This window comes from Artemia sp. Qi Xiang Cuo, chromosome 14 (genome assembly GCF_049724085.1).
Source record: "Artemia sp. Qi Xiang Cuo chromosome 14, ASM4972408v1, whole genome shotgun sequence".
In the NCBI taxonomy this organism is placed as follows: domain Eukaryota; kingdom Metazoa; phylum Arthropoda; class Branchiopoda; order Anostraca; family Artemiidae; genus Artemia; species Artemia sp. Qi Xiang Cuo.
In genome coordinates, this window is record NC_142807.1 from 70,718,716 (window position 1) to 70,744,821 (window position 26,106).

Below are 26,106 nucleotides of genomic sequence, written 5' to 3' on the forward strand. Positions count from 1 at the left end.
AGATCCAAAGCAGACTTACAAGACAACCTGAATCAACTCCTAAGTGATTTTCTATCTATCGGGCTTTCTATCAATATTGATCAGTGTGAATTTTTTACCTTTAATGCACCGCAAAATGATTCTGTCACTCCCGGAAATCATGTTGTCCCTACGGTATCGGAGCTGAGATATTTTGGTATTATGATTGCAGAAACGATTATTAAAACTAGACAAGCAACTGTTAAGCAAACAACTACCTCCCTTAAATGTGCTTATCCGTCTGTAGTGCCCAATCGCGGACGTTACTTCACTTCTTACAATTAGAAGAAGAGGCGTATTTTGCCACCCTTATTAGAAATTCATCTTACATTTAGGCAATGTTTAAGAAAAAAATACAACTCAAGATTTTGGATGAGCCCAGTTAATGAACTCTCTCAGAGAAATCCAGTAAATGAACCGTAAACTATTTGTGGACTGAAAGTTATTATTTTGTTCTGTCTAAACATGTTAGTTTTAATATTAATGCTTTAGTATTTCTGCTGATGACGATCGCTGTACATGTGATCGAAATATCCAGACTTCTGTATCTGTTTTCACTGTCTAATAAATAGACTTATTCTGATTTGAACGTTTATTTGTTTACTGATAAAATTTTTCAGAGGTCGAAGGAGTGAACCTTAAATGCTAATGACATCAGCTCTAATTCGATCGAACAGACATGCAGTGTCCAACAAGGAACAAAGCCTGTGGGTATTATTTTCCTAGTGATTGTTATTTGTATGAACTAACTACTTGAACAGTATGGATAAAGATTAAGGCTAGTACAGGAAAGGATAAAGGTTATGGATAACCTTACATCATGCTTAAATATTTACTAGAATATGAAGTCGTCACCTTCAGGTTTAGCGACAGACCACTTCATTCGTTTCAAGACTCATATCAGTGTCACTCATATCAAGATACAAAATTCTGCCAAAGAAACACAAAAAAAAATAAGTACACATTTGATGGTGATGGTGCCACTCTTAGGGCCACATACCAAGCAAACCTGTACGCAAATACACCTGACCCGTTTGTAGACCCTATGTTGTGGACAAAGTGCGAGCTCGAACAAGCCTATAATAAACAGTAAAAAGGTTGTTAATCATAGCAGTAAGCCGGAAAACGCTAAACTAACATCCCTTAGTTCTAAGGAGAAAATTTTTCCTCTTAGTTGGCTACCGCAAAAGGAAAAATACCCCAAAAATCTTTAGTCAGATACCCCATCAAGCAGGATGAAATCAAACCCGAAAATTGGTAGTTCAATATTCATGGCTGAGCTGAAAGTGGCTTAGCGGGATTGTATTTCTTTTAGCATAAGCTCAAGTTTTGGGTTTTATACTTAATGTAACTCAATGTACTTAATGTAATAACAAATCTTACTTTTTTGAATTTCCGTTTCTTCTAAAGTTTCTTTATTTTCAAACTTATTACTCTTTTTCTTTTATTTTTTGATATTAAGAATACAAAAGAAATAGTCTATCCTATGCCTTTTAGTCCTGTCTCAAAATCATACGCAAACATTTAACTCTGAGATACATTAATCTTATATACCCCCATTCAAGCTAAGGATATACAATTTATTGAAGAAAAACGACGGATCCCAAGTTAAATTCCTTAACAGTAATCACTTTAATTGAAATCCGTATATCTCATATAGTATACCTTAACATTTGCCCATCCTAATTTATAGAACACAATAGATAATAAAAAGCTCAACTCAACAACAAAAACAAAAAAATTCTGAATAAATAAGTTTTTATGGCATGTAATTTCACACAAGTGCTAACATTGATACCCATTACCAAAGTTTACTGTTTGGAGGCCCCCTCCCTCCCCATAAAAATAAAAATGGCTAGAAAATACACGTTTCTAACTGTAAAACCACCTTCTCTCCCTGAGGGTCAGTCCTGTGTGTGCATATGGTCCCATGAGACATAAAATTCGAAATATATATTTTGTGTTGCTTTCTTCCCTATTTCATTTGTGAGAATAAAAGATTTGACTAGTGACAAACTTTAGACATCACCACAGCATAAGTACATACATGAAGAGTAGCAAAAAGTTTCTTCAAAATGACACAGATTATAGAGCTCAGAAAAAGATTTCCCTCTGCATGTCAAAGCAATAGTTTCAATTTCTTCTTGGCATTCAGTCAGATCACAGCATAAGCGCGTCGTAACAAGCTAAATGTTTGTCAATGCGCGTGCGAGAAGAGGCGGAGTCATGTAGAGTTCTAGACTGATGTGTTTCAAAAATCTTTTATGGAGAGTATAGGAATTTTCGCTACTGTTCATATATATACGTGTGCTATTGACAACCCATACACTACCTTGAAAATAGGTCTGTTCTTCTTTGTGGCACCAGGGAAAGCAAAGAAAGACAACAAGGCTGATTCACTAGAGCCAATATCTACTTTGTAAAAGTCATCAATCCTTCCTTGAATGATGCCGATTATTTCCTCGGCTTGTGCAGGAATATACTAAAAAAAATATGAACGACAGATTTTTATAACTTAAATGATGATAAATAATTTTGTTTTATAGTGTTTTTGTAGTATATTTTGTATATTGTTTGCATTTTTATATTTTTTTTACATTTAGCTGGATTTGATGTATATATGACTATATTTATGCATTATTCGTTTACAAATTTACGTATTTTTTTATTCAATTATGGGTCTCCTTGTGAGTTCTGTATCTCCATAAGAACTCACAACACTTCTTTGATTTTATCCTCCGGTTTTTACATCCCTGCGATTTCCAAGTTGACTTCAACTCTAGAGTGACCTTAACTATTCACATTAACTTTAAATTACAATTAACTCAATGCTTCAAGAAGGCGTTCTTTAACACGAACACAATGCCTCTTTTTAAAAAAAAAATTATAAATAAATTTCCAACCACCAGCTCAACCACCACCAATTAACCACCAACTTGTAAAGCTTATTGCAATCAAAAATGCTTCCAGTAAAGCACCAGTCAAACTTTACCGCAAGCACTGGCGGTTGTGGGGAGCAGCAGTCCCAATCATACACATGATACATTTGTTTTAATTAAATTTTACTATTGCTCTTTACTTCCATTTGAAAAAAAAGATTTCCATGTATAGAACCAGTGTACAATAGTGTCGACAAAACAAAATCATCAACGCCGTCTAGCGTGTGGCGAGACTTGGCATTTTTTCAATCTTTACTAATCGTTTTTCAACCAGGAACTGAGATCAAACACTTATTACTACACTAATTTTTCCAACCACCGAAATGAAATTAATATACTCTTATATTATACCAAAAAATATCTTGTGTCGCTAAACGCTAGATGGCGTTGATTTTTGTTTTGTTCACACTAGCGCCAGTTTCCACTCTTGTAAGCTACCCATAGTCTTTGGTATACAACATTAAAAGAAAATATGAGTTTAATGAGTTATAGAAATTTTTCTTGGTACAAGCAACAGAAGTAGTATTAAATAATGGAATAAATTACTGTTTTTTTTTCTCTCATCCCAAAATGGATGAGTAATTTTGTCTAACAGTGTCAGAGGAATATACCAAATGTTGATGCTTTCTTTAAAGGTCTTTAGTAAGGAGTATAGGGGACTGACAATTGAGGAATGTTTAGCACTTTGACTTAAATCAAATGGAAACAAAACCACAAATGTCACTGACAATGCAGCATTACCACGCAGACGTAGAACAAATCAGGAACACCCTAATTTGGTTTTGATTTGACCTAAAAGTATAAAGTTCCTGAAATCTGCAGGAACTAAAGTTATAACTTTAGTTCTAAGAGTTAGTTCAAGATACAAATCTATGTGTTTGAAATACTTCAAATGAATGAGGATTTCATACAGAAATATTTAAGGGACATGCAAACTTCCAGGGAGGGCGTAAAGAGGAAGGCTTTGAATAGATTGGCATGGAGGAGGAGCGTGCGTAGCTGTGTAGACGTCAGGTGGCTTGGTGCTGCTCTGAGGTGGTAGTAGTAGTAATAGTAATCAGATGAATGAGAAATACTTAGAATTGTCTTTTTTAAAATTTGTTGTTGTTATTATGAAATATTTAGGACCGGAGTCCAAACGAGTTTTAATCGTTTTATGAATACTTCTTTCTCCGTTTTTCCGCTGAAAGACTGTTATACTAGCTTGCCTGAAAAAGTGATAAAAAGATAAACAACTATAAGGACCATTCCATAGCGTCCGTCAAAAGTATCCAGGAGCTTTCCTTCCTCTCATAATCTCCCTCCCTCTTTTTCAGGCAAGTGTCTAAGACACTAATTATGCAGGATCCACTTGGAAATCATCATAAACAATCAAATAATTTTCAAGAAGATTAGAGCAAAGAGAAGTTTAGAGTTAATTCAACACGTTTTCTGAAGTGAATTATTAGCTTATGGTGAAAATTTTTTCTTCTTCTCTATGGCATCATTAATCTAAATGCTTAAATGCAAGAAGGAACAATCTTTAAAGCATCATAAAAGAGAAAAAAATACCTTTTTATAAATGAAGGATAGAAAATGACACATCAGAGCAAAAGTAAAAACATTTTTGGTGCATAAGCATGATTTTCCTTTCGTTAGACATGATGCTCTAGCAAACTTGTAAAAGCAATAATTGAATCGTTATTTTCCAAAGATGGGGAATAATACAAAGTTATTTTTAAATATTCTAACAGAGAAAAACAATCATGATATATCTTTTCCATAATTCAAAATTGGGAAAGAGTGAGAGAGAATAGAGAGAGAGGGGATGATTGAGAGGGAGAGGAAGAAGAGATGGCGAGAAACAAAGACAGAGGGGCAAAACGTAGAAAAAAGAGAGAGATGATGAAGAGAGATAGGAGACGTTTTTGGAACTGATTTAATGGCTAAATAAAACATAAGAACATCTTTTCTGTAATTTTAACTAAAATTTCTAAAGAAAGCAAAAAGGTGAATTATGTGAAGCTTCTACGAAAATCACAAAACTTAAAAACCAAAGCACTCAAAGAAGAAAATATTTTAATACCTGTTTTTGGCATGCTTCAATCCAATAAATAGGAGGATTATCTCTACTTTTAAATCTGCCAGACTTGCATGCAACTATCCTATTTTCAACCTTTCTTAGACCAGGACCAAGAACAACGTTCTTGTCATTTGGTATTGAATCCACATAATCTCCTGCAATTAATATGTCAACCATCTTTATTTGATTACTGACCCTGAAATCGTGAAAATGTAATGGTAGAACCTTCATGCTTGGAAGCAAATAGTTTACCTTAAGTTTTTTTTTTATGAAAATGTGTTATTGTACTCTCAAACGACATGTTACCTATTGCGTCTAAATTCATTGGACATATTTCTAGAGGTATATTCACTTGATAGAAGGTAAATAAGATCAATAATAATTGGAATAAAGCACTTAAGACTACCTAAAATAATTTCATATAGGCTATTACATAGCCTACTAAAACAAAGTCATAGTTACAAATTCAGTTAGAAAATGGCTTTTTTACAATTCTTATCAATTAAATTCCGTATAAAAAACTAGAAGCCATGTTTAAGGAATTAATCTTTATAAAAACTTTCCAAAAAAGCAGTTTTACAAAGAAAGGGTAAAGAGCTACGTTAAACATACGAACCACAGAAATAGTCCTTTAATAAATCAAACTCAAAACGACCAGAAATTACTATTATCGAATAAATAAAACCAAAAACGAAAAGAAATTGAAACAAATGATCCTATCAAATATTAAGATAACAGACTCTGATATAGATGAATAAATAAATGCCAAAACGAGTAGAAATTTGGTTATACATTCAAATAAGGAGAGCATTGTGAAGTGCTAAAAACCATGTTGTGACCAAAATGGGTCCAGGATTGCACAAAGCCTCCATTCATACTGTAGGTCCCAGGGACTTCTTGCTGTCCGGTTCTAAGCCGGCTTAAGCACTTTGGTGTAGATTTGAAAAGATATGTTGATTCCCGTCCTGTAGTGGTATCCGGGACCATTGCTTTTTCTGAAGTCAACATAATTTCATTGATTGAGAGCACATGAAAATTGGAACTGAGAATATTGCAACATTGAAAAATAACTATCGTATCTACGTTTTGACTGAAGAATTAAGACGATTTGAAATGGACTTATTAGGAGTTTCAGAAACTCATATTCAAGGGGCAGGAAGCATGAAATTAAGTGATATGGAATTTATTTACATAGACAGGGAGTAGGGCTCATGATGAGTAAGGTACAACTAAGTCTTGTTTAGGCTGGGAAGGTATATTAGTAATATAACACTAATTGCTCATTTTACGACTAAAAAGTTGAGGGTATCAGTTATAGTAGTATATGCCCCTGTAGAACCGACTGAAAGAGATAATAGTGACTCTGATGAATTTTACCTGCAGTTAAAGGAGCAATGGTGTTTCTATTAGGAGATTTTAATGCCCAGGTCAGTGGAAATAGGGATAGATGGTATCCTAGCCTAGGTAAATTTGTTGTAGGACAAGAAAATAGCAATGGCTACAGACCGCTGCAATTTTGTAGGTACAACAATTTAGTTATAACCAATACGGTGTTTGGTTATAAAGTGGCATAGATTAACATGGTATCCATGTGATGGTAAGACAGCAAACCTTATTGATTATGTTATTGTAAACCGAAGACTGGCAGGATCAATACATGATACTAGGGTATATAGGAGTGCTCTTATTGATGTTAGAAGTAAAGATCACCATTTAGTAGTGTCTATAGTTAATTTAAAGCTCAAATTTCCGCAGGGTAACTACCTCCCGGGAAGTTATGATGTTGGTAGACTCCAGGATGAGAATTTGAGGGAAACTTTCCAGAAACAGTTGAATACTAAATTAGAGAGTTTAAAATTTGACAATGTTGAAGATGGATCAAATAATTTTAGAAAAGCAATTTGTGAAGAAGCTGATGGTGTCTTAGGGCAGAAAGTTAGGAGTGCAGCTAGGAATATTAGTAAAGAAGCTTAAAATTTATAAGAGAGGAGAAGGGGCTTGTACAAGAATTATCTGAGTGATTGATCACATGAAAATAAAAGGAATGTAAAGAAAGTGGAGAAAGAATTAAAATATGAACTAAGCAGGTGTGAAGTGGAGGCCATGGATAAAATTTGCAAAGGATCTGGAAGATGCTGCTAGACGGCATAATAGTAAAATATTGCACTGGCATGTTAATAAATTGAGAGGGAGTAGTCAGTCCGGACTTGTCCCAGTTATCAAACAGTTCGTGATAACAAACTGTAAGCAAGGATCAACCTGGCTCAATAGTAACCGAAACTCTAAAAGACGGAATTTTGATACCAGTAAATACATCAAAAGAGTCGGATTTTTATGCTGATTTCAAATATATACATTTCATCAAGCTTATTCTTACCCATTAAAAGTTACAAGCCTGAAAATTTGCGTTTTTTTTTTTAAAGGGGGAACCCCCTAAAAGTGACAGAATCTTAATGAAAATCAAACCATTAGATTCAGAGTATCAGAAAACCCTGCTGTAGAAATTTCAAGCTCCTATCTGCAAAAAAGTAGGATTTTGTATTTTTTGCCAGAAGAAAGATCACGGATGTGGGTTTATTTGTTTGTTTTTTTTTCCCAGGGGTGATCGTATCGATCCAGTAGTCCTAGAATATCATGAAAGAGCTCATTCGAACGGAAATTACAAGTTCTAGTGCTCTTTTTAAGTGACCAAAAAAATTGGAGGGCAACTATAGGTTATTATTCTAATTAAACAGCCTTTGTGATAAAGTTTTTTATTGTTTTAAAAGTAAGTTGTGAGAAAGAGTCAAACCTTAGCGTAAAGAGCGAGGCGTTCAGGAGAGGACAGCCCCTTTCATATACAGAATAATTTATGTTTTTGTTAAGTTTTAATGTTTCTCCTCACTTTCAGTTTAAAAAAGCTTGTTTTTTTTTGTTTTTTGTATTAAAGATATGAACGGAGCCACAATTAGTGATATGGAAAGAGTTAAAGAAAGAAGGGCAGAACATTTTGAGAATGTGCAAAACCGAGATAGAGTTGCAGGAAAAGATATAGAGGAAAATGAAAAAGTTTTGTGATACCTTGGATGTACAGAAAGATTTGTTTTGCAAGTGAGAACTAGCAATAGCGCTAAAAGGATTAAAAAATGACAAGGCCCCAGGTGCTGATAGTGTGGTAAATGAGTTTCTTAAATATGGTGGCTCTGAGGTCAGAAATAAGTTAGTGAAGATTATGAATATGATTTTTGAACAAGGGGAAGAACCTAGCGATTTTAGCAAAACCTTAGTTAAACCACTGCATAAGAGAGTTGATGAGAGTGAGTGTGGTAATTATTGAGGCATTAGTCTGGTCTCTGTGGGTAGCAAATTACTTAATAATATGATACTTTTTAGACAAAGAGATGCTGTAGACAAAGTTATAAGAGAAGAACAGTGCAGTTTTAGAAAAGGTAGAGGATGTGTTGACCAAATTTTCACTCTTAGGTTTATAATTGAGAAGTACCTGAGTTACTGAATACATTTGGTCCTCTGTTTAATAGATTACAAGCAAGCATTACATTCTCTTGATAGAACAGCTTTGGTGAAGGTCTCCTTGTATGGTATTAGTTTTAAAAAAACTTTTTCCACAAAATAAGTTTTTCAAGGAAAAGTAAAGAACTCCATTAAACCAAAGATGAGCAAAAATAGAATGAAATAATCTACCAAGCATAAAACTACCTCAAATTAGCATCAATAAATAAATGAAACACGAAACAAACAGAAATTACAATAAATAACCGAGTCAAGTTCAAAACAAGCAGAAATTAAAATGATTAGGGCTCACAATGCCTTCTCAAGTCCAGAATATAATTTGCACTTTACTGAGAAAAAAATTTAGGAAAAAAACGTTTTCGCTTTTATAACTTTCATAAATCAAAATTTTTTTTAAGATTTGAAGGAATAAATATGACCACACATATATTATACTGACAAAGCACATTCATTTGTGTTGTTTTCAGTAAAGTGTAATTTATGTTCTGGCCTTGAAAAGGCATAGGGGTTTCATGATTCCATATTTTATGCTCTTTTCAAATATCACATGTCTTTTTACATTCCACTGCAATTGTTACAACCCTTATGCACCCCAGCTAAAAATCAACAGAACTTAAATTAGTACTTTATAATATGCTGGAATCTCCTGTTTTTCACTTTTTTCATCTTTTATTCCATTTTACTGTTTGATAATACAATTATATCTCAAATCACAATATCAGGGCTGCCACAGGTTCAAGTAGTAAAAAAATAGGAGCTTAAGGACCTCTTTTTAGTCGAAAAATGGACCTCTCTAGGGACCATTCTAGATGCAAAATGGATCCCAAAACTCAGTTTTCAGAAAGCTTTTGAAAGAAAAGGCAATGACACAACAGCAAATGGCACTTGAGTAAGGAAAAAAAATGGGAACAATCATTTACAGACATCTCTCCATGACCAGAAGCCAAGTGATAATTAAGAAACAGACCACCTGAGAATCATCATGTCATGGGAGGAGCTTTTTTCTTCTTCTTTTCCTTAACGCTAACTTTCAAATACAAAAAAAAATATGATGAAAAAGAGATAAGGGTACGGTAACTAGAAAACACAACCTATTTGTTTCAGTTTTTTGCACTGCCTTCTGCTAGAACGGACATGTGATCAGCAACTGTTTCTTTGATTCTAACTGCTGCTGAGTGGTTTCAAGAGTAGCAGCTTCCTTTTTTTTGTTCAGTATAGAAAATGATATACTTAAATAGAGCTGGCATCTGTTCCATTAGTCTCAAAGCAGCAGATCCTATTGTTAACCATTTAATGGGTAAGTGTCTAAAAAAAACAAGACTTAGGAACGCCAGTTTTCTCTTGAATCTTCCTGTAGTCTTCTTGTCTAGCTGGTCACCAACAAAAAAGTAGTACACTCTGATGATCAGATCAGAACAATTTTCACCGATTTTCTGCAAACCCTTTGAAAAAGCGTTGTGTATCAAATGGATCTAGCAGGTATTAATACCAGGAGACCTTTGCTACCTCTTAATTCACGTTTTTCACTGTCAATCAGTTGTAAATTTTTGTGTTCCTCTTTAGATCATCACAACTTAACGCTAGTTGTTTAGAGATAGATAAACCATTCTCATCAATCATTCTGACCATTTCTGACTTCAAATCTTCAGCTATGGCATTTCCAACAAATGGTTTTAACACCACCTCCTTTGTATTTTGTACTTGGAGCCATTCTCTTATTTTTTTTTTTTCTCTCTCTGTGTATAACTAAGTGACAACTAGAAAAGTTTTCTAAGTACTTAACACAGTCAACCAATCCCTGCCACCTCCTAGCCTATTGACTCCAGTGGCAAAGGAGGTTACTCCTTTCCGTTACTAGTCTGTCTACTCTGTCCAGCCAGCAATGCTGTAGCCTATGTAACAACAAGTTTTGTCTTTCTTAGACAAGCAAAAACAGGTTCCAAGAATCTCAATTGCAACAAAAATACTGAAAACCGTATACTCACAGGTGATGGTAGCCTTCAGGATACCGAGCTTTAAATCAAAGCAAGAAAAGGGACTTTAGGGACCTTTATCAATTTAAAGAACCAATAGGGACCTTCACTTGATTTTAGGGACTTTAGGGACTTTGTGGCAGCCCTCCAATATGAAGAATTTCCCAAAAATATCTTCTTATGATCCAACATGTATCAATACACCATGCTGTGTTTGGGTTACTGGTACACATTTTAACAATGACAGCGTGTTTTTAAAACTATCTATCTAAAGTTTACTAATTAATAAATTTATCAATTGATTAAACAACCAAATAAAAAAAAAATGGCTTTTAAAATTAAGTAACCACATGAAAGCCTATATCAAAATGGTGTAATGACATTTTTTGCTTCATAATTGGCCAATATAATCTCATGCTTCAATTTTAATCTTAAACAAATAATATACAGAATTAAGGACAGAGCTGTAGAAAAATCTGTGTACAGATTGCACCAATAAAATAATCTCTTTTCGTCAATTGTAGCCAAATGAAAGTGGTATTTTTGCATTATATTCACTAAACAATTTATTGAATTTTGTGGAACTGGTGTCTAGTGCTTATGCCCAAAACAATGAGCATTTATGGAGATGTATGCACCCCTAAATACGGAACATCTAATGCCCACAGAGCAGGATATTTAACAGAATTTTAATTGAGAAGGAAACAGTCTGTCCTATTAGAGTAATTGTGCCTTTTTGATAGAAATGGCTACAATATTCAAATCAGAAAGTAAGAAACCAGCTGGTGGGAAACCAGGTAGGCTAGTAGCCAAGCATCAAATCCAGGTACTTGTTTATCTTTTTTAATGGTTAACTGAAACCAATATATTGATACTGAAATGCATTGTTGTACTTGAGAAACTAATACACATTTGGACTAGGGGACTAACACAATGTTTGAATAACAACAATTTGTTTTTAGAATTATTTAATTAATATTTAATAATAAATTTATAATTTATTGAGTAAATTTGTCAGTTAATTTAAAAATCAAATAAACATTTTTTTTGTTAAGATCTAAAAAGCACAGGAAAGCCATTCTTATACAAACATTATTACTACATCAATAGCCTGTTATTACTTCTTAAGTGGTGATTTTCAACAAAATTCTAATTTTTTGGGATTTGAAATAAAATTACCTTATACAATTGAAGAATAAAATGGAATTTGAAATGAAAATATGAGAAATAGGAAATTTCAGTATGTTATAAAGTAAGAATTTTAGATTTTGAGATTTTAATTAAAGTGCACGATTGTCACAAATTGGGATACACTGTAAAAAAAAAAAAGCACAAGTAGGATATGCTATGATATTTGAAAAGAGCATCAAATATTAAACATCATGGTAGGTTAGCCTAGGCCTACTATAAGTGTTTCCTTCAAAGTGTAACATTCTAACTTATCTTTCTATTCTAGTGACTTGGGTTTCTACAGTTATTGAATAAAGTCATTGCTGTATCTAACGAATTTTTACATGGTGTCAGATATGGGAGCCAGCATACAATACCCTACAATGGATTGGTCAAGTGACAACCTGAAGGAGGTATGGTCAAGATTCAGAACACATGCGAATCTTATGTTCCAAGGCCCTCTCAGTGGAAAATCCAAAAAAATACATTGTGCATTCTTGCTAATATGGCTGGGAGACAAAGGAAGAGATATATTTTGTACATTTACAACATCCAATGAGGAAACAGACAATTTGGATGCATACATATCAAAATTCAATGAATATTTCAACCCCCTATCAAACACGGTATTCTCGAGATATATTTTTCACAAAAATGACCAACGTGAAGGCAAAATTACTGATCAGTATATCACAGACTTAAAGTTGTTGGCTCAAAAATGTGAGTATTCAACAACTACCTTAAAAGAAGAAATGATAAGAGACAGACTGGTATGCAGCATAACCTCAGCAAAGGTCAGAGAAAAGCTCTTACAAACAGGTTCAACTCTGAGCCTTTCACAAGCAGAAACAATTGCAAGGACACATGTAGAAACTCAAGTGCAACTTAGAACCAGGGCCTGGCCTGGTCCAAGCCAGACATACATATAAAACGAAAAGTGAATTTCATTCAAAGGAAAGAAGACAAACCACAGCTCACAAGCCAAAGCTTGTTACTTCTGTGGTGGAGATTGCTCACCATTGCCCAAATGCCCTGCAAGAGGAAAGGTATGTAGCAATTGTGACAAGCTGAACCATTTTGCAAAAGTCTGCAACAGTAGCAAGGAAACAGTAAACCTCATAAACCAAGAGGCAGGTCAAAGCCAAGACGATGACATCTTTATTGACACAGTAAACGTCATTTATATGGTGAATATGGAAATGGGTATTGACCAACCTTATGTGAAATTAACAATCAACAAGCAAATAAAAGTCACCTTCAAAATTGATACTGGTGCACAGGCAATATTTTACCAGAAAGGAACTTCAACACCCTTAATCCAAAACCCATTGTATCTAAGACACTACATATCCTTACCAGCTTTGGTGGTCAAAAAATTCCAACTCTGGGAATCTGTAGCCAAACTTGTGAATATACAAATGTCAGTAAAGAAACCAAACTTTTTTTATGGTAAATGATTCCCCAATACCAATCCTTGGGTTCAGCACCAGCAGGAAACTGAACTTGGTGAAACTAGTTCTATCACTTGAAAGCTCAAAGCCCCAAAAGTCTGTGCACCTTCAAGAAGAATTTAGTGACTTTTTCCAAGATATCAGCCACCTTGAAGGAAAATGCCAGATCACATTAAAAGAAAGAGCTGAACCAAAAGCTGTGCCAGCCAGACAAATCCCAATATCCATTCAAGACAGCTTTAAGAAGGAACTTGATAGAATGGAAAATCTTAGGGTCCTAGAGAGTCTCGCACCCCACTGACTGGGTTAATCCTATAGTCGTAGTTGAAAATCCAGATAAAAGTCTTCAAATATGCATCAACCCACACGATTTGAACAAGGCCATCAAACACCCCCACCATCCAATGCCAAGATTTGATGAGGCAGTTTTGAAACACGCCAGTGCAAAATATTTCACGAAACTTGACGCCCGTCATGGATATTGGGCCCTTGAGCTTGACAATGAGTCATCCAAGCTAACCACTTTCAATACACCACATGGGTGATACAAATTTAAATGAATGCCCTTTGGATTAATCTCTGCACAGGACGAATTCCAGCATTGCATGGAAGAGGCCTTTGAAGGTTTCTCATTCATAGTGGATGATATCAACATTTCTCGCCAGACTGAAGAAGAACATGATGCCAATATTCATAGTGCACTAATAAGAGCCCGCCAGAAACAGGTCAAATTCAACCTACGAAAATGTGTGTTCAAACAAGAAAGCATATTTTACTTTGGGCACATAATATCCAAAAATGGCATCAATCCAGATCCACAAAAGGTTCAAACACTAAAAGAAATGCGGGTCAAATCTAAGCTAATAAAAACGAACTATGAACCATTTTGGGAATGATGAATTATCTAGCAAGATATAATTCAAACCTTTTGTTGCTGAACCAACCATTTTGTAAACTAGCAAACCAGCAGGAGTTCCATTGGGAAACCCAGCGTGTAGCAGCGTTTACCTGCATCAAGTAATCGATTTATGACTCTCTTGCATTCTTTAATCCTGCATCAGGAAACATAGCGCTCCAGGTTGATGCATCAAAGTTCAGCCTTGGAGCCACCATTCTTCAGAACAAAAGGAATGTGTCATTTCCTTCATGACTGCTTAACAAAACAGAACAAAACTATTCCCAAATAGAAAAAGAACTGTATGCCATCCTCTTTGGCTGCATGCATTATCATCAATATCTATACAGCAAGAAATTCACTGTTGTGTCAGATCATAAGCCTCTGCAAGTCATGCTAAACTGCCCAATTTCAAAATCATCACCAAGGTTCCAGTGGATGCTACTAAAAATCCAACCATACAATTTCCCAGTGGTATTCTGTCCTGGCAAAGAAATTCCTGTTGCTGATGCATTGTTGTGGTTCTACCTTAATGAACAAGGCAATGAGACTCAATTAGACATAGAGTCATCTGTACTTTCTGTAATGGCGTTTTTTTCCAGTAAGCACAGAAAGACTAAACAAATTGAAAGAAGAGATAGCGAATGACCCTCAATTAATCCAGTTTGCCAAATTCATCCAGAGTGGATGGCCTGAAGCTAAAAGAAGACTACCTGTAGAAATACTCCCATTTTGGAATGTCAGGTCTGAATTGACTGTCATCAGTCAGATCATTCTGAAAGCAGATTGCTTGGTCATCCCTCTCAAATCCCATAAAGATATTCTTAACCACATCCATTCAGTACATCTAGGAATAGAAAAGACCAAGCAGCAAGTTTGCTACATTGTATACTGGCCAGGAATAACAACAGATATTGAAGACTATACAAAACATTGCTAAGCTTGCACCAAATACCAAAATTCAAATCAAAAGGAACCCTTTTTAACCCATGACATCCCCCACTTACAGTGGGAAAAGGTTGGCTGCAATTTATCCTATGATAATGGAGAACAATATCTTATAATAGTTGATTATTACATCCAGTTTATTGAGCTTGACAGAGTTGGGCACCATGCACACGCCCACCATATCATAGCATGTCTGAAGAGGCATTTCATAAGACATGGAATCCCATGCATACTTGTATCTGATAATGGCCCCCAATTTACCTCAGAACTGTTTCAGAAATTCATAAAAGACTGGGAAATAGAACAGAAGACATCATCACCAAATTTCCTGCAATCAAATGGCTTGGCCAAAATATCAGTACAGACAGTTAAAGATATCCTTGTTAAAACTGAGCTAGCTAGAGGTGATTATAATTTGGCTTTACTCAAATACAGGAACACCCCTATCAATGGTTTTGCATCACCAGCCCAGCTACTAATGAGCAGAAACTTGAGATCAATTGTTCCATTCTCTCCCCACATATACTCCATCATGGCAAATTCAGAAAACATAGAAATAAGCAACAAACATGCCAAAAGAAATATCATGATAGAAACTCAAAGAAGCTAAATCCCCTACAAGCAGTCCATGCCCAAATCCATGGCAAAGCATGGGAATTGGGTGTAATTAAGAAAGCAGACACTAATCCTCAGTCATACATAACTGAGACAAATGATGGGGGGAAAATATTGCTGGAATAGGAAGCATATAAAAGTTGTTCACCAGCTAAACAAACCACTTTCTACTGGTCAACCAGCAAGAACTCCACAGGCTGAACCCATTGCATGCCCATTCCTTGAAAATCCTACATTGTCATCAAATGCACCAGGCATTTCTATTGCATCTCTATCCATAAATCCACTTATAGCTGCCACACCTCCATCCAAAACCCCTGAATCAAGCTGCCCACAACAAGCTGCTGACAATACCAGTCCAGCCTTCCACACAATAATACCCACAACCAGCATGGATCTTGCTGCCCATTCAGATTTGCAGAATTCTTTTCACTCAACCTGCTCAGGTTGTTATTTTAAGCCTGTAAAGAAGCTTAACCTTTAAGTACCAAAAGTCAGATGAGATACATAAAGAAAATGAGTGGAGTGCTTTATTCCCAGCAAAGTGAAGTGAGATGATAAGCAAAGTTTTAAAATGTTATTAGTCCCAGTTAAAGTGAAAACATTGTAGATAAATCCTTGTAAAGGATGCCCTATTCAATGTGCAAAAAAAAAGAAGTGAGCCTAGTGCCTTCTTATAAGTAAAGTGAAGTGATATTATAAAAGGAAATATGAATTATTCCCAAGTAGCCTTAATGTTACCAAAGTTGAATTAGTTATCCTTTTGTTGTTATTCAAGTATATTTTTGTACCCACCCACTGATTTTGGAAAGGAGGAAAGATGTAACATTCTAACTTATCTTTCTATTCTAGTGACTTGGGTTTCTTCAATTATTGAACAAAGCCATTGCTGTATCTAACAATTTTTACAAAAGGAGCCCCTTATCTAAAACAGTACCAAAATTAATTACTATAATCTTAGTGAATGCAAGAAAGGACTTGCAGGAGTAAAATTCTAGTTTAGCTACTTTTTGTAATCATGGAAAGGGGTTAAGTTAGGAAAATGAAACCTTCAGGGATAAGTCTACAGACAAAAGTATGGCCTGGGAAGGTATTTTGAAGTCTTTACCTACACTCCTTCTCTCTCTAGAGGGCAGTGATGTTTGATAATCTTTAAAAATCTTTGTGTTATCAAAATGAAACCTTGCAAAATAAATCTTCTGCTTAAATGAAGTAAAACAAAACTGTTTTCAGCTTCACACTTTGTTCAATCCTAATTTATGAGGTTTCAAAGATCTGCAAATACATGAATCTTAAATTTAGAAAAAAAAACATTTATATGGCTTGAAATTGAACTCAATTAACAGGAGTTATATTTGCATTAGTAAAACTAGAGAAAAATAAAATTATAATGGTAGTTTTTAAGCAGCCTAACAGAATAAGAAGGAAACATGGTGGATTTATTTTGATTTTTTTTTTTTAATTTAACAGAATCTTGACAAATCAATGTTTGTGAATTATACAACTTTTACAAAACGGATTTATGATGAAATAGTAGGTTTAAAAGGGGATACCACCAGATGGCTAATTTGACAGTGTATATATATATATATATGTATATATATATATATATATATATATATATATATAGAGAGAGAGAGAGAGAGAGAGAGAGAGAGAGAGAGAGAGAGAGAGAGAGAGAGAGAGAGAGAGAGAGAGAGAGAGAGAGAGAGAGAGAGAGAGAGAGAGAGAGAGAGAGAGAGAGAGAGAGAGAGAGAGAGAGAGAGAGAGAGAGAGAGAGAGAGAGAGAGAGAGAGAGAGAGAGACATATATATATATATATATATATATATATATATATATATAGAGAGAGAGAGAGAGAGAGAGAGAGAGAGAGAGAGAGAGAGAGAGAGAGAGAGAGAGAGAGAGAGAGAGAGAGAGAGAGAGAGAGTATATATATATATATATATATATATATATATATATATATATATATATATATATATATATATATATATATATATATATATATATATATATATATATATATATATATATATATATATATATATATATATATATATATATATATATACACACACACACACACATATATATATATATATATACATATATATATATATATATATATATATATATATATATATATATATATATATATATATATATATATATATATATATATATATATATATATATATATATATATATATATATATATATATATATATATATATATATATATATATATATATATATATATATATATATATATATATATATATATATATATATATATATATATATATATATATATATATATATATATATATATATATATATATATATATATATATATATATATATATATATATATATATATATATATATAAATATATATTTATATATATATTCAGCTCCCCCCTATATATGCCAATTCAGGGTTAGGTTAGGTTGTAGAAATATACACCCTGAATTGGCATATATAGGGGGGCTGAAATTCATTTCTGATAGAAATGATTACCATATTTGTAATCAGCATAAAAAAAGGCAGTAAAGTTCTACCAAATCATATTATTGACTTGCGCATAAAGTGAATATACCACTCAATGCCTTTTTTTATGCTGATTACGAATATAATAATCATTTTTATTGGAAATGAATTTCAGCCCCCCCCCTATATAGATGCCAATTCAGGGTATATATTTCTACATTAGGAGGGGTGGGGGTAAAATTTAAACTTACCTCCCATTTAAATCAAAAAAAAAATTTGCCCCCCCCCCCCTAATTCAGAAATATATACCCTTAATTGGTATATATAGGGGGGGGGGGGGCTGAAATTAATTTCCAATAGAAATGATTATTATATTAGTAATCAGCATAAAAAAAGGCATCAAATGGTGTATTCACTTTATTCCTAACTCAATAATATGATTTGGTAGAACTTTACAAAAAAGGCATCAAGTGGTATATTCACTTTATCCATAAGTCAATAATATGATTTGGTAGAAATTTACCCAGTTTTATATCCAAAAAATATAGAATGAAATTATTTTTTTCAAGGGCCCTAATGGGGCTTAAAATTGAATTTGCAAGAAAGGAAATTATTATATTCAGAAAGAGCGTAAAAATGGTATCTAATCTTATCTTCACTTTATTTGTAAGTCAATAATATGAACTGCTCAATATTTACCAGCAAATTTCTAAGACTTAGAAATCAGAAGAGGGTTAACATAGAAGCTTGGCAATGCCTTCCCAGAAAATGTTTGGTTAATATATACCAAATCATATTATTGAGTTTCAAATAAAGTGAATACACCCAAATAGGTAAAATTCTACTTTAGCTACTTTTGACTATCTTAGAAAGGGGTTATATTAAGAAAATGAAACTTTCAGGGATGAGTCTACAGGCTAAAGTATGTCCCGGGAAGGTATTTTTAAGTACCTACCTCCACTCCTTCTCCCTCTAGAGGGTCTTGACTTTTGATGACCTTTAAAAATCTGTGAGTTATAGAAGTGAAACCTTGCAAAATAGATATTCTGCTTAAATGAAGCATAACAAAATTGTTTTCAGCTTCACAACTTTGCTCAATCCCAATTTATAAGGTTTTAAAGATATGCAAATACTTTTCCTAAATTTTGGAATTAAAACATTGATATGGCTTAAAATTCTGCTCAAATAACTAAAATTGCATTTTCAGAGCTAAAGCCAGAGAGAAAGACACTGATAACTGAAAATTAAGGTAAAATGTTGTTTTGTCAAAATTTCAATGGGTATAGACCTATCATTTAGGCAAATTTCAGGACCCTTTAGAGGGAGACGGAGTGGAGGTAGGTACTTCAAAATACCTTCCCAGGACATTCTTTGGCCTGTAGACCCATACCTGAAAGTTTCATTTTCCTAACCTAAACCCATTCCAAGATGGCCAAAAGTAGCTAAAGTATAATTTTACCCAAATATAATAAGCATTTCTATCAGAAATGAATTTCAGCCCCCTCCCCTATATAGGCTATACCTAACCTAACCCAACCTAACCTAACCCTGAATTGGCATAGCCTATATAGGGGGGGGGGGCTGAAATTCATTTCCAATAGAAATGCTTATTATATTCGTAATCAGCATTAAAAAAGGCATCAAATGGTGTATTCACTTTAGTCCTAACTCAATAATATGATTTGATATATATTGACCCCATCCTGGATTCATTGCTGAACATTTCATTTTCCTAACCTTATCCATTTCTGAGATAGAGAAAAGTAGCTAAACTAGAATTTTACTCTTGTACCTTCCTGAATAGTGTTTTTTTTCAAAAATTGCCAAGGCCTAAAGTGACGAAGAGATGGACACTATAAGCTAATTTGATTCTAGATCTTATATTTTAATATTTTAACTCAATTAAGTTTAAAGAAATGATCCAATATTTTAATTTGTTGCGCTTTAATACTGCCATCTTAAAAGAATTCGATCTTTTGTGCCCGAGACCACTCCGAACACTTGTAGCACGCCCCTATAAGGCTCAGTGGCAGTGGCCTGCACAACAATTTCCATGTCGAACGTATTTAAAGTGTCTGGCTTCACTATAAAGTAAGGATTTTACTATGAAAGGTCAAAATTTCAGACTATCCTTGATAGACACCGATTTCCTGAATCACACAGTCAAACAGTTCATGGTAACGAACTGTAAGTAAGGAGCGACCCGGCTCAATAGTAACCAACACTCTAAAAAAGGAATTTTGATACCAGTAGATGCATCGACAGAATTAGATTTTTATGCTGATTTCAAATATTTAAGATTCATCAAGTTTATTTTTATTCAGCAAAAGTTACGAGCCTGAAAAAATTTGCCTTATTTTTGAAAAAAGGGGGTGAAACCCCCTAAAAGTGATAGAATCTTACTGAAAATCAAACTATCATATTCAGCGTATTATTAAACCCTTCTGTACAAGTTTCAAGCTCCTATTTGTAAAAATGTAGAATTTTGTATTTTTTGCCAGAAGAAAGATCACGGATGCGTGTTTATTTGATTGTTTTTTTTTCCCAGGGGTGATCGTATCGATCCAGTGGTCCTAAAATATCATGAGAGGGCTTATTCGAACGAAAAATAAAACTTCAAGTGCCCTTTTTAAGTGACCAAAAAATTGGAGGGCAACTGGGATCCCTATCACGCTCATTTTTTCCCGAAGTCACCCGATCAAAATTTTGAGATAGCCATTTTGTTCAGCATAGTCGAAAATCTAATAAATATGTCTGTGAGGAAGGCTTTATCCCCCGCAGTTCCCGGGGGAAGGGCTGCAAGTTATGGACTTTGTCCATTGTTTAAATATAGTATTGGTTATTGGAAAGTTTTAAATAAAAAAAAAATTCAACTGAAAGTAAGGAGCAACATTAAAACTTAAAACGAATATAAAATATTACGTATATAAGGGGGGTTGGCTTACTTGACTTAGAGCTCTTGTTCGGCAGCGTCACCAGCGTAGAGGGACCCAGACGTCAGCGCCGTTAGTCGTCTCCAGAGTGGCCTGTTTTGGGTGAGGGTAGGTAGCTTCACTGGGGTTAATGCCCCACGCTGTGAGTCGATCGCGGATGATATCCGCGCTATCTCATACTTGGTCTACCTCTGGGGCGTTTGCAGCCGTTTGCAGTTGGGTCAAAATCAAATATAAGTGAGGCAGGTGTGTCAGTGGGTAGGCCAAGTAATGACCGTACCAACGCAGCGAGCGGGACTCAAGCTGTTCGGACAGGGGTGGTAATTTAAAGGACCGGAGGATATCCATGTCCCGTACCCTGTCAAACCACCTAACGTGTTCAATTTTGCGGAGGTGATCTGTCTGGAGAGCATCTACCTTCATCATCTGCAACTGTATCCAAGGCCAAGTCTCTGTCGGGTACAACACGACACTTGCTACCGAGGTAGAGTAGATACGAGATTTCGTGAGACGGCTGATCTGGTGTTTGTGGAATATTGTTCTCAGTAAGCGGCCGAAAACGGCGTTCGCCTTTGCCACCCCTGCTGATATCTCTTCATCTAGATTTCCGTTTGAGCAAATAATTGAACCAAGGTAAGTGAACTGCTTGACTATCTCAACATCTTGATCACGTATTTCTATAGTTGTCAGGGGGCTGCATGGTGTCTTGTCTACAGGTAATATTTTGGTCTTGGTCCAGTTTAAACTTAAACCAAGTTTTCCTGCAGCCGATGCTAGCTTTTCCAGGGCAGTTTTGATGTCAGTGAGATTTTCGCATACCAATGCAACATCGTCAGCGAAGTCGACATCTGCCAGAACTCTTCTAGTGAAATCGATGCCAAACGGATGCGCCAGCAGTGTTTTGTTGAGAACATGGTTCATGACACAGTTGAAGAGTTCGGAAGCAGCTGCGCAGCCTTGCCGAGCACCATTTCTAGTTTGAAAATGTGGTGAGAGCTGCCTTTCTCGTCACATTTTGGCATCATCGGCATCATCGCTGCCTCTCTCGAAAATGTAAGGGGGGTTGCCTCTCCTAAATAGCTCACTCTTTCGCTAAAGTTTTGATAATTTTTAAAAGAGGTTATTATTATAATTAAACAGCCTTTGTGATTCAAAAGTTATTCCTAAGTAAAATGGGACAAAAATCAAACTTAGGTTATTATTAGTTAAAAAAAATAAAACTAATATGCAAATTTTGTTTTAATTATTCATATGCGGTGAGCTAAAATCAAATCTGCATTAATTCAAAAACGATCAGAAACTAAATAAAAGAAAAAAAGTTTTTTTAACTGAAAGTAAGGAGTGACATTAAAACTTAAAACGAACTGAAATTATTCTGTATATGAAAGGGGTGTCCCTTCCTCAACGCCCCGCTCTTTACGCTAAAGTTTTTTGTTGTTTTAAAAAGTAGAGTTCTGATAAAAAGCCAAACTTTAGCGTAAAGAGTGGGGCGTTGAGGAGGGGACAGCCCCTTTCAGATACGGAATAATTTCTGTTCGTTTTAAGTTTTAATGCTGCTCCTTACTTTTAGTTAAAAAAAACTTGTTTTTTTATTTAATAAAGAAAAAAAGAAAGGAATCTTAATAGCTACTAAGAGAGGCGAGTCTATAACAGGGCTTGGCTAACAGAAGTTAACTATTTGTACCTACTTTTTTGGGTTTCATGTGGGAGGACTAATTCAGATCGCTATACTTGAATATTAAATCACATTTTTCGATTAGCCGTAGGTTTTGTAAAATAATCTCTAAACATTTTTTTGCAATTCAATTTGGGATGCATTGATAGGGTATACATATGAATTTAGAGTTTTTGCAACATTTGGTCTTTTGTGAGGCTGAAGGCACCCTGCCCTCTATTTATTAGAAATCCCTGAAGCTACATGCCCTTTAATTTACCATTTTATTAAAAGAATCTTTTTTCGTGTTCTTTTCTTGCAACTATTGCTCCAATTTATACGCGTTGTGGTCATTTAAAAAATACATATATTTTCTTGTCATAAGAAAAAATCAGACTTCTTGGTTTATTTTTTAGACTTTTTTTATGCTAATTGAGCTACTTTTGTCCTATTTTCTATGTCCCACCAATATTCAAGTGGAGACCATCAGAAAATTAAATAGATAAGATTCGTGCTAAGAATTGATACAACCATTTTTTTTTCAAAATTTGTTATCCTTGCTCGTTTACTACTTACCCAGCTACTAGCCCTGAATTTTTCACGTCAATCGGAGCAAGATCGATCGTGGACTTTCGGTAGCAAGTATCTAACTTATCAAATAAATAATGTTTTTGGCCCACATTGGGGTTAATTAACATCTCCCCTTACAACAATGTGTGATTTCTTTACTCAGGCAGTGCTCCTTGAAGCTTTCAATTCAGTCAGAAAAAATAGTTTGTTGTTCACAACTTTGGCCCCCAAACTGAATTTTTTTTTTGTACACTATTATCTTTTTGGCCTAGCAATTACGGCATTAAGATCCAAGCAATCAAGAAAACCAAAAATTATAAAAAATTTTTAGGGTACCATTTTCAGACAATTAAGCATTTTTTTTTTTCATTTTTGTGAATGAGGCACCCTTGGTCCAAGACTTTAAAGCCAATTAGGTTTTAAACCAGTATGAAAAAAACATCTTCTGGTCCTATTTTTTATATCTTCCTATTTTTTAACATCTTCAGCTCCTATCCCAAACCTATTTTCTTCTGATTGAGGGATCCCATATCCCAGGAACTTGCAGCTTTAAGTTTCAAATGTTTCACAGAAAGGGTTTTTTGGAATTTTTTGGAGGATATCAAAGGGCAAAGGAAAAACTGAAGGTGCTGTTCCTGTTACCCATTCAGCGTAAATATAATTTCTATTCGATTTAGTTTTCAAATGTTTTTTACTTTTAAGTCTGACTTGGTTATTCATTTTTGTTACTAATTGATTTAGGATCTATTCATAGTAAGTTATGTCGTTTTAAGTTTTATATTTTGCACTATGTCTGCTAGTCTTAGGTATAGAAGAATAAAATAGAATTTTATTTTAAAAATTTCTATCACAGCATGGCTGCCGAATTTGAATTTTACGCCAAAAAAGCACAAGTATTTATATTATGTTTAAGAGGTAATTACTTGGCAAAAAAAAAAAAAAAAAAAAAAAAAAAAAAAAAACTGTCGTCCTAATCCAGCAATTGAGACAAATGTGCACTTGAACGAGGCTTTTACCTTACCCATCTATCCAACTACCTAGGACCAAACAGTATACCCAAACCGTCAACCAAATAGAAATGTCAAAATCCATGCAAAGTCGTCATCAATAAATGTAAGTCATTGTAAATTTACCAGCAAAAGCACCTTAAATCTAGCAAAATATTTCCAAGTAGAACCTTCCATTTAGGGCTCATCAGAAGAAATACCACCTCCCTTAACAGGTTTCAAGGCTTTACATTCTTTACCCGGCACGGTGGAGCCTCTACCATAAGATCTATATGGTAACCCTATGTCAGGTAAAACTTGTGAAATACATGCATACTAGTCAAGCTATTAAAAATTACATACAAAAAGTGTTTCAATGTTTCCTTAATAAAATCCCAGAGGTCACTGACAGAGACCATTCTGGAACAATTGAAGACATGTCCAGATGAATCTTTTATTGGTATCTGGAACCAATTACCAATTTAAAGATCCTCAAGCTTGTTTGAAAACAACTACAAAATCAAACTTCCAAAAAAGCAACGTGCAAGAGAAATTATATTAAAATATCATTCAGTATTTGTTTCTAATTTTTTGTATAATTGCCTACAATTCTATGAACGATAAAACTAAATTGTTTAAATAGTCAACTAATTTTTCTGGCAGAAAATAATCTGAAGATCAGTTTTTCACTAAGCTTTTTACATCTATTTTTAAAATCTGTGTAATTACTGCATATTTTTGCATACCTTAATAATTGGGAATAATAAGCCGAATAAGTAATATTTGAATGTATATTACTTTCAAGGAATAGAAAATTAACTACTTCAAAATTAAAATCATCCGTTTTATTATATAATTTAAAAACTAATGTATTATTATTTGAAATATTAATATTTAAATCTAAGAAATGGTCGGAGTGTCCCATCCCATAGCTAGGCTCAAGAATTAGCTCTTGTGGATAAATATTTTTTGAAATCTCGTACTAAGAGATCGTCCAGATATCTTTTGTTATTTGAAAGGTTATATTTTACATTGCTTGGGCTATTTTTATTTATCATATATTCGTATTCTAATTGACTTAAAAACAGGTCTGCTATGAATGGAGTCGCATTCCCACCCATAGGAATACCTAAAGTTTGTTTATACAAATTCCCATTAAATCTTAAAAATGTATTAAATAAAACAAATTCTAATAAATTGTATATCATATCCAAGCTATAGCATCTTGAATTAATAGTGCTTCTAAAGAAATTGGTCCATTAGGCATTTTTATTAAAAGTAGCGATTTTTAAAAATCTGATATTAGACAAAAGAAAATATTTATTTATCACCATTTTGAATTTTTCTAATAATAAATTTATTGAAAAATTTTTATACAGATTATTAAAATAAAATTACTTGACACTTAGCTGAAACATTCGCCAAAGATTATACCACTTGTAACGAATTATTAACGCTCCAATATGGGTTAAAGTTAGAAAAATTTTTTATTCCGGAGCAATATGCTTTAAATTTATTTCTAATTTCTCCTAAAATTAAAGATAGATCAGTAGCCGCAATTCTGGTTGGACACCTTGCTGCCCCAGCAATAAAACGTGGTTTTGGTGGATTTTTATGAAATTTTATCGTCCAATATAAGAAAGGAAACAAATCATTCTTTAATCCCCTAAGAATGTCTGCTGGCCTTATGCGGTAAGAAAGACGGAACTTAGCACCCATTTTCATTATATTTTGAAGATCACGATGCTTTATAATGGACAAATCCCCCGTTACAATATGCTCATAAGTTTGATCCACATACGTTAAAAGTTGCTCACAATAACAAACTAGTTTTCAATTACTCTCCTTGTCCAGTTTTTTTAAGTATTGAATTATAGTTAAAAATCAT

The 26,106-nt window shown here is 34.1% G+C and overlaps 1 protein-coding gene across 1 annotated transcript in view; it reads right to left on the reverse strand.

Moving 5' to 3' along the window:
• Rrp40 (exosome complex component Rrp40) overlaps positions 1-16,714 on the reverse strand; it is a 60,412-nt gene extending 43,698 nt beyond the window's left edge. Inside the window, exons 1-3 of the mRNA XM_089099809.1 lie at positions 16,690-16,714; positions 5,023-5,215; positions 2,351-2,500 (exon numbers count right to left, since the gene is read on the reverse strand). Coding sequence (XP_088955935.1) covers positions 2,351-2,500; positions 5,023-5,196 — 324 coding nt within the window. The 5' untranslated portion in view covers positions 5,197-5,215; positions 16,690-16,714. The remainder of the gene's footprint in view (positions 1-2,350; positions 2,501-5,022; positions 5,216-16,689) is intronic.
• Between the last annotated feature and the right edge of the window lie 9,392 nt (positions 16,715-26,106).